The sequence below is a fragment of the Ovis canadensis genome, chromosome 14 (genome assembly GCF_042477335.2).
Source record: "Ovis canadensis isolate MfBH-ARS-UI-01 breed Bighorn chromosome 14, ARS-UI_OviCan_v2, whole genome shotgun sequence".
NCBI lineage: Eukaryota > Metazoa > Chordata > Mammalia > Artiodactyla > Bovidae > Ovis > Ovis canadensis.
In genome coordinates, this window is record NC_091258.1 from 65,559,181 (window position 1) to 65,568,749 (window position 9,569).

General features: G+C 55.9%; 1 protein-coding gene across 5 annotated transcripts; it reads left to right on the forward strand.

Moving 5' to 3' along the window:
- The first annotated feature begins 861 nt into the window (after positions 1–861).
- Positions 862–9,183, forward strand: CEACAM16 (CEA cell adhesion molecule 16, tectorial membrane component). Of its 5 annotated transcripts, XR_011248418.1 has the most exons (8): positions 873–1,005; positions 1,262–1,394; positions 2,613–2,957; positions 3,263–3,538; positions 4,677–4,955; positions 7,079–7,405; positions 8,457–8,666; positions 8,760–9,183. XR_011248418.1 is itself a non-coding variant. In XM_069549145.1 (7 exons), the coding sequence occupies exons 2-7, from the start codon at positions 1,358–1,360 to the stop codon at positions 9,164–9,166; spliced, it is 1,671 nt and encodes a 556-aa protein (XP_069405246.1). In that variant the 5' UTR covers positions 862–1,005; positions 1,262–1,357; the 3' UTR covers positions 9,167–9,183. The 5 variants fall into 5 exon arrangements, 4 of the variants coding, with proteins under 4 accessions (XP_069405246.1, XP_069405247.1, XP_069405250.1 ...); XM_069549145.1 differs by lacking the exon at positions 8,457–8,666 and having other exon boundaries at positions 862–1,005; XM_069549146.1 differs by lacking the exon at positions 8,457–8,666 and having other exon boundaries at positions 1,224–1,394.
- The last annotated feature ends 386 nt before the right edge of the window (positions 9,184–9,569 follow it).

Here is a 9,569-nt window from a genome sequence, read left to right on the forward strand (position 1 = left end):
TGAGTGGTTTCTTCTTGAGCCTCTGCTCCGTGCCAGGCATCATGGTAAGTACTTCACACAAGTTCATTCATTTCATCATTCCAACAGCCCATGACATGGGTATTACCATCACTCCCATTTTACAGATGAGGAAACTGAGGCCCAGTGGGCTCCATAACTTGAATATGGTCATGGAAACTAGGAAAAGTGGAACTAGGTCCAATAATACCAACCATCTCTTGTGTTTGGGACCCAACTCTGCCAGGTGCTAAGTTCCTGATATGTGGCATCTCACTAATCAGTCAACAACCCTGATTAGAGTCTACCCACCCCTGGTTTTCAGAGCAGTCAACAGAGACTCAGGAAGAGGCTGCTTCCAGCCTCACTTCCAGGAAGTGTATAGCCAAGGTCAAGACTGGACTCTCTCTGGCCCCAAAGGGTTCACATATGCCCATTTCACAGACAGAAAGAACAAGACTTCAAGGGAAGAAGAGAGAGAGTGTGGATTGCTCAGCCCCATGTAGGGAACCAACAAGAAACATAGCCCCTGGGACTTCCAGTGGTTAAGATCCCACACTTCCAATGCAGGGAGGGGGCCTGTCAATCCCTGGTCAGAGAACTTGGACACTATGCCGCCACTAAAGATCCTGCCTCCCACAACGAAGATTAAAGATCCCATGTGCCGCATCTGAGAACCGGCGCAGTCAAATAAATAAATACGTACAAAAAATGAACAAAAACAGAGCCCCAGAAAAAGTGTACAGTCACTAGCCTCCTTCCCTTCTGTGTGGGTTCAGAAACAAAGCAGAGCTCCGAACCCCCTGCCTGCAGGAACTTGGGCAAGTCAGAGCCCTTGCCCCATGCCCCAGTTTCCCCATCTGCCCGCTGGGACTCAGTGACCGCATCACAGGGCAGCCACTGAGATGAAACCTGAGGGTCACCCACAGCTTTGGGCCTGGGAAAATGGCAGTCACCGTGGATGGGTTTTATCCCTCAGTGTCCCCCGCAAGTCGGCCTGCACTGTGGGTAAGAACTGCCCTAAAATCTTCCCCTGGCCCTCCTCCCGCCTCCCTGGTGACCTGGTTCTTCTCCCGGTACCAAACCCGGGCCCTCGGCACAAAGAAGGTCAGGCGGCGCCCCAGGAGGCCTGACCAGGTCGTGGCCCCTGGCCCGTGCCTGCCACACCCGCTCTGGTACCCAAACGGGGCCCCAGATTCTTGGTGACTCGATCCCTCCAAATTCAGGTGATCTCCCCCAGCTCCAAATCACCGAATCCTCTCAGGTCCAGCGCCAGACAGAGCCAAACCCCAACCAGGAAGGGCCTCGGAGCGCCGGGCCGCCACGCCGTCGTCTCCAAGAGCCGGCTTTGGGGTGAAAGATGGTACTGATCCGAAGCAGATGGCTCCTTCTCAGTGGTGAGCGAGAACGGCACCCCTAGAGCCGTTGCCTCATGGTCTCAGGGAAGGGAGGGGAGTCTGGGGAGGGAGAGTATGAGCCAGAAACCCAGCAGGCAGGGGCGACAGCTCTGCTTCATGCAGGCACAATTTACTCCTCCAAGAATCACCAGTGTGGGGCAGGCCGGGGACTGTCACCCAAAGAGATTTTTGAGGTGACTTTGGAGATTTCTAAAACCGGGGTATGGGTTAGGGAGCCACTGCTGTGCTTCATTCATGTAGCAAACCCTTACTGAGCTACAGAAGCCTTAACTACCATGAGTTGTAATCAACAGCTGTTGATTTCAGTTGTAATCAATCCTCCCTCAGGATGTGGTTTGGGCAGTTGCTTTCCTCTTCTCAGCCTCAGTTTCCTCATCTACGAAATGGGTCTAATTCCTGGGGTCATTTGAAGGTCATCCCCAGCAGCATTTACTACCATCTACCGGGTGTTGTCCTATACACTTTTTGTGTATTCATAATCACCCCACCCATCACCCCCACTCCATAGACCAGAAGCCTGAGGTTCAGAGAGGTGAAGTCGCTGGTCAGGGTCACACAGCCAGAAAGCGACAGGGCTGAGCACTAGATCCAGAGCCCTTGCTCATAGCCAGGCTCCATCAGTATGGAAAGTACCAGAAACCAGGCCAGGCATGTAAACACTTCTTATGTGAGAACCGCCACAGCTTCCTGATCCAGGCAGCCACACACAATTTCATCCCAGGCAGACTCGACCAGCTAGTCGGGTTTGGGGCTTATCTCCTGGGTTGAGAACAGAAAGGGTGGAGTGGATTAATCACAGCCCTACTTTCTGCTGTGGTTGAGCCTGGGGAGGCAAAGGAAGGGCACCCAACCGGGAGCCAGGGTTCCCGGGGGGCAGGATGAGGCCGCTTAATCTGATGACTCTCACGGCTGGGGAAAACCCTCTGGGTCTCGTCCTGGGTCCCATGGGCTGAGTGGGTGCTGTGAGCTTGGTATGAGCAAGGCCTATGCTAGATCCTTAGCGCAGCCCAACAGATCCGGTCCTCAGATCCCAGCCCCCACCCCCCCAGGACTGAGACCCCGTCAGCACCTGGCAGATAGTTACTGAGCACTTACTGTATGGAGGAAACACATGTGCCAGGAGCCCGTGTCTCCTCCCCCATCAAATGTGGGGAGCGGTCGAGCCCGTCTCACCCCACCCCTCTGGCTCCTTTTCAGCCGCGTTCCTGAGCGCGGGGGCCGAGATCATTATCACCCCCGAGCCTGCCCTGCCAGCCGAGGGCGACAACGTCACTCTGGCTGTCCAAGGGCTTTCGGGGGAACTGCTGGCCTACAACTGGTATGCGGGGCCCACACTCAGCCTGTCTTACCTGGTAGCCAGCTACATCGTAAGCACAGGCGATGAGACCCCTGGCCCAGCCCACACGGGGCGAGAGGCTGTGCGCCCCGACGGTGGCCTGGACATCCAGGGTGCCCTGCCTGGGCACTCGGGCACCTACATCCTGCAGACTCTCAACAGGCAATTTCAGACGGAGGTGGGCTACGGACACATGCAGGTCTATGGTGAGACACCCCCGAGAGCCCCCTCTACCCTAGCTGGGCTTTCCCAGCTCCTGCCAAATCCTGGAAAAAAAAAAAAAAAGCCTAAAAAATGTGCCATCAAAAACAAAAGTCCTAAAATAACATTAAAATGCTCACCTCCTCCCAGATGGCTTCCAGGATTTAAACCTTCCTCTCTTCCTGTTCTTTGCCCCTCTGGCTGGGGTTTCAGGGGTACTGGGATCCAGCCATGCCCCCTGCCTGGGGAGGGGGAGACCGTGGGAGCAGGCAGTGCCCGGCCCCCTCCCCCTCTGTCTCTTGCCCCACAGAGATGCTGGCCCAGCCCGTGGTCGTGGCCAACAGCACGGCCTTGGTGGAGCGCCGGGACACTCTACACCTGACATGCAGCAGCCCCAGCCCTGCTGAGGTCCGCTGGTTCTTCAACGGCGACGCCTTGCCCATCGCCGTGCGCCTTGGCCTGTCTCCCGATGGCCGGGTGCTGACTCGGCATGGCATCCGCAGGGAGGAGGCCGGCGCCTACCAGTGTGAGGTCTGGAACCCTGTCAGTGTCAGCCGCAGCGAGCCCGTCAACCTGACCGTGTACTGTGAGTCCTCCCAGCCCAGCCCCCAGCCTCATAGATGGGGAAACTGAGGCCAGGAGAGGGTGCCCGAGGGCACACAGTGAGTCAGTAGGCCAGCTGGGGTTAGAAACCAAAGGGTCCCCTCAAAATGCACTCAACCCATCTCCAAAGGACAAGAAGACCACGTTCGAAATCGAATCATCTCTCCCTTTGAATCAATACCGCCAGGACTGGTTATTTTTGAAAGGGAGAGGGGACATGAATGGTGGAATGGGAGGGGAAATAAAATTAAAAACATAACCAAAGTATGGAGTCATCCCCAGGAGCAGCAGACACACCATGTGGCATTCAGAGAAAGGGCTTCCCAGGTGGCTCAGTGGTAAGGAATCCACCTGCCAATGCAGGAGATGCAGGTTAGATCCCTGGGTCGGGAAGATCGCCTGGAGAAGGGAATGGCAACCCACTCCAGTATTCTTGCCTGGGAAATCCCATGGACAGAGGAGCTTGGCGGGCTACAGTCCAGGGGGGTCACAAAGGAGTCCAACACGACTGAGCGACTAAACAACAACCCAGAGGAAAGAAATCACTCAGGTACACGAGCGATGGCAATGCAGAAAAACTCAGAGCCTAGAATCCTACAACCAGGGAATTCTAGATTTGAGAAGCTCTGGATTCTAGACTCTGAGAACCCCAGAAACTCTAGAGGCAGAGATTCTTAGACTCTAATTCTAGAAACTTAGAGCTGCCCAACCCTGGAATCTTAGAAACATAGATTTCTAGACTCAGCCTCCTAGAACTTAGAAATACCTACTCTTGGAACCCTAGAATTCTAGATTCTTAGAATGGCTTATCGGAAACCAATCATTTAGGCCTTTTTTTCCCTTAATGAACCCGTAGATGTCAAAAACATCTTGCAGGGCTTTTCTGCAGTGCCCCAACGTCGTCTTTCTACAGAAAAGACGACTGAAATCTCCCGAGAGGGAAAGTGATTGTCAAGATCTTAGAGCAAGTTAGAGATCCATGAGGGATTTGCAAAGGCCAGAGCACTTTTTTGCTCCAGATTTTCCCAGGGGCTCCTCCTGGTGGAAAGAAAGCTGGGTGGGTGCCCGCCTGGACCGCCCTCTCCCTCCACTGCCCTTTCGTCTCCCTCCCGCCCTCACAGTTGGCCCGGAACGCGTGGCCATACTCCAGGACTCCACCACCCGCACAGGCTGCACCATCAAAGTCGACTTCAACACGTCCCTCACGCTGTGGTGCGCGGCCCGGTCCTGCCCGGAGCCCGAGTATGTGTGGGCCTTCAATGGGCGGGCCTTAAAGAATGACCAAGACCACCTGAACATCAGCAGCATGACAGCCGCCCAGGAGGGCACGTACACGTGTATTGCTAAGAACCCCAAGACCCTGCTCTCTGGATCTGCCTCCGTGGTGGTCAAACTCTCTGGTGAGTCGCCCGCAGCCTGGCCACCGCCCCCTCCCCTTGGAGGCCCAGTTGGACCCCAGCTTCGGCTGCTCCACCCACCATTCTGCGGCCGTTTGCCCAACAGATGATGGGAAAGGGAGAGACTCTCACCCCATTCATTGGCCAAAGGACAAAGTGGCATTTCAGGTGGACCCTTTTCATCCTCAGGTGACAAAAGGAAGGTAGTCTGTGTCTTATCACACCCCCACCCCGGAAAAAAAAAAATCGTCGTATCAGACTCTCTTCCTTGAGGGGTGGCAAAGCCAGAAACGGGCCACATGTCCCAAACCCTGCAGCAGTAGAGTGGAAAAACATTCGATGTCCCTTTATATGCATGCCCCTGTTTTAAATTCAGTCTGTCACAGCAGCTGCAGGCTGGGCCCCCTCCCTGCCGCAGAAACAGCTGAACCTCCGCGCAGCCAACTCAATTATTCAGTTATCTGGCGCGGATGCTGGTGTGCGCGTGCGCACACCGGCGCACAGGCAAACGCGCTCCCGGGGAAATTACAGCCTTTCATCGGCAAATGGAAAAACACAGCGAGAGAGGCACTGTCTTGCCTCTGTCCTTAAACAACCTGGCGGTGGGGGTAGCACGGACACAGCTGGTGTTCTCAGAGCCATCAGGATCCTCAGGGGACATCTGCTCATCCCCTGGGGATGGTGGCTTTGAACATGAGGGCCTCATTCATTCCGCCTTGGTTCCTTCCCAAGTGGCCACCATCCCCCAGGGACAGTGGCAACAATCCTTCCCGCCCTCGTGCCTCCCTCCTACTAACAGGCTGGGTCTCATCCAAAGGGTGGAATCTCTTTCACCCAAAGCAGAAATGGCATCCCCAGAGGTAAGTGTACCTCCTGCCCCACCCTACGGAGGGGGGCCTTGGCAGCTGGTCTTGGCAAGAGACAGTGGGGTGGACCAGATGACCTGAGGCGCTGCCCAGAGCCCCGTCTCTGCAGGTCAAGATGGGGGGTGTCCAAGGTGTGCAGGTATGTGCAGGGAGTGGGCACAGCGCCCCCAAAGGCCTCCTGAACTGTCAGCCACCCCGTGGCAGGTACCAAAGGGGGAGGCACAGGAAAGGGGGCCACCATCCTGCCCCCATCTGGTCTGATGGAGGAGACATGGTCTCTGCCCTTGCACAGACGGTCTTGAATTAGGGAAGCACGGCCTCCCTATTCAAGAGCTGCCAGTCAGAGAGAAGAGGCAATGCCTCACACGCCACCCAAGCAGTGATGAAGACGGCATGACTTCTGATCAGATGGAGGAGACACAGGGGACACTTAAGCAGATTTTGTATTCTGATGGGGGAGATGGGGTCTTAAAGAGACATGGCTTTTTTTTTTTTTTTTGAGAATTCCTAGTCTGATGGAGAAAACACAATTTCTACTTTTGGGGGTACTCCCAATCTGATGGGGGAGTACAGGCCCCCCACTTTCTAGGAATTTCCAGACTGATGGGATAGACATGTCCCCCATTCAACTTCTGGGGTCCCCAGCTGACTGGAAAGACCCAGCCCAATAATCAATTGGAATTTCCAATCTGATGGAGGAGACATGGCCTCCCCTCTGTGGAATCTTTCAATCTAATGCGGAACTATAGCTCCCCCTATTCTGAGTTCTTGCAAGCTCACAGAAAAGACAATACCTGGAGTACATAGCTCCCAATGATCTAATGGGGGAGACACGGCCCCCATAATCTGAGAATTTCCAATCTGATGGGGGAGATGCAGCCCCTGGACTTTTAACAATTTCCAATCTGATGGAGGAGACATGACTTGGCCCTCTAGGGTCTTCCAGTTTAATGGGGAGAGATAGTCCCCCAAGAGCTGGAAATTCCTAGTCTAATGGGAGAGAGACGGCCCCCATGCACGGGGTTTTCCAAACTAATGAGGGAAAACGCAGCTCCCTGGCGGGCAGGCATTGTTGAGACACAAAATCCACCTCCACCACCACACAAGTCACCACCGCCTTCCTCTGTCTCCCTTCTGGCACCCTGGCACTGGGAGGGCCAGTCAGTTGCGGGAGGCATAGATGAGCTGGCTGGGGGTGGGCGGGGGGCGCTGTGACCCATGGAGGCCCAGCTGACCCAGTTGCCCTCGCTCTCTCCCCAGCGGCCACGGTCGTCATGACCATTGTTCCAGTGCCCACCCGGCCGATGGAGGGCCAGGATGTGACGCTGACCGTCCAGGGCTACCCCAAGGACCTGCTGGTCTACGCCTGGTACCGCGGGCCTGCCTCCGAGCCTAACCGGCTTCTCAGCCAACTTCCTTCCGGGAACTGGATCGCAGGCCCTGCGCACACAGGCCGGGAGGTGGGCTTCCCCAACTGCTCACTGCTGGTGCAGAAGCTGAACCTCACGGATGCCGGCCGCTACACCCTCAAGACCGTCACACTGCAGGGCAAGACGGAGACGCTGGAAGTGGAGCTGCAGGTGGCCCGTGAGTGTGCAGGAGGGGACGGGGAGGGGGCGGCTTTTTTCAGACAAGGGCTCCCAATAGTGCGGAGTCCAGCTGACTCAGTCCTCCCGCTGACTTGGGCCTCCCCAGATAGAGCTCCTGCCTCGTCTGTCAAACCGACAGACCAGGGGCAGACTGGCCTCCTCCATTGGACTGGGGCACTCAATGGGACTTCCATGCCTTCTCTCTTCTGTAAGAAGCACACCAGACCAAAGGTTTCAAAATACAGGGTGTAGACTGAGGGTAAGGTATCCTTTTCCCTGGGACATAAAACACGGGAGACACTGCCACCTCCCTCACCCTGTACCTCTTCCATCAGATGAGCGGAATAGGGTGAGGGTGGAGCCATGCCTCCCTCCTCAGACTGTCATCTTAGACAATGCAGATCGTGTTTCGTGCTTTGTGATGCAGTAAGAGAACAGAATTTCTACCCTCAGAGGGTACATTTCTCTCTCAAGCTGAAATAAGGATGATCTCCTCCATCGAGATGGAGACCCCTACGTGGTGGGCATTGTGTTTCCTCTTCAGACCGGAAATTCCCAGTGGTCAGGAACAATGTCTCCTCCATCAGACTGGGAATTTCCAGATGTTGGGGACCGTAACTCCCAGTCAGACTGGGAGCTCCCAGAGGTAGGGACCGTGTCTCCTCCATCAGACTGGGAGCTTCCAGATGTTGGGGACCGTGTCTCCCCATCAGACTGGGAGCTCCCAGAGATAGAGATCATGTCTCCTCCATCAGACTGGGAGCTCCCAGAGGTAGGGACCATGTCTCCTCCATCAGACTGGAAGCTTCCAGATGTTGGGGACCGTGTCTCCCCATCAGACTGGGAGCTCCCAGAGATAGAGATCATGTCTCCTCCATCAGACTGGGAGCTCCCAGAGGTAGGGACCATGTCTCCTCCATCAGACTGGAAGCTTCCAGATGTTGGGGACCGTGTCTCCCCATCAGACTGGGAGCTCCCAGAGTTAGGGATCTTGTCTCCTCCATCAGACTGGGAGCTCCCAGAGTTAGGGATCTTGTCTCTCCCATCAGACCGAGCATCCTCAGAGGCCTGAGAGGCCATGTCCCTGGAGCCTGGCCTCCCACATCAGACCCGGCAGTCTCAGAAGCCATGTCCCTGAGTCAAGGACTGTGACCCCCCCTCCCTCAGACTTGAAGCTCCCAGGATCAAGGACCCAATCACTTCCAGACACCCCTAGCACCCTCCTTCATCCATTCACTCATCAAAACCTAGTTTTCTGGGTCAGTGTTGGGGGGAGAATGCTGGTCCATGACAGCAGGTCGCCCCCTGATGACGCTTCGGATCTCCTTTTCATCCTGTCTCTCTCCTCACAGTCAACCTTCCTTCCTCGCCCAAGGACCAACGCCACAGCTTCCTGAATCTGAACCTGGCACAGGCTGAGCACGGGGCGGGTGGGGCCGCCGGGAGGCCAGGGTCGGGCAGGGGTGCAGGAGGAATGGGGGCACCGGGGACCTGGTCCCCTACCTCCCCTGATGGCTTCCTCCACCCCTGTGCCCCGTCCTTCCCCCGCAGTCCTGGAGTAGCACTGTGGACCTGGAGACCTCCAGAGAGACGAGCTCTTCATGTCACTCTCCTTGTCTCCTCCCCTGGAGCAGAGGGCCACTCGCTCCCAGCAAGGATGCCGGACCGTGGTCCTCTGTTCTCCTGCTTTCACCCTAGAGTTAGAGCCAACGGGGCCCTACGCCTTCACCGCGCTGTCGGAGAGCCACAGAGGCTATAAACACCTTGGTTAACACACGCCTGTGTCAGCCTCTCCTTCCACCGCTGCCAACCTTGTTGTTCCTGGTGGCCACATGTGCTTCCCTTCTCACCCAAGATGATCTCGGTCTGGCTACATACATGCACAAGGACGCCCAGAACGCAGGGCTCCAAGCCCCCACCGCTTCATGTCACAGCCTCAGGCCCTTCCCAGATTATTTCTGAGGGTCCTGGTTTCCAGTGGCTGAAAGAGTGCCCCTCCTATGGCACCAAATAGCTGTGGGACATGCCACCTCCCCCTACACTGCGCCTCCCTCCATAACCTGGAGCCTGATGCAAAGCTATTTGCATACAGGACAAGGAATGACCAAATTTCTCAAGAAGAGTTCCAGCACTTTCTGGCCTACATCGATTTAATCAAAGAT

Coding starts and splice junctions, on each gene's coding strand:
- CEACAM16 (XM_069549145.1), top strand. CDS start 1,358: ATGGTACTGATCCGAAGCAGATGGCTCCTTCTCAGTG. Junction 3,539..4,676: donor CGTCAACCTGACCGTGTACT/GTGAGTCCTCCC, acceptor CCGCCCTCACAG/TTGGCCCGGAACGCGTGGCC. Junction 7,406..8,759: donor AGTGGAGCTGCAGGTGGCCC/GTGAGTGTGCAG, acceptor CTCTCCTCACAG/TCAACCTTCCTTCCTCGCCC.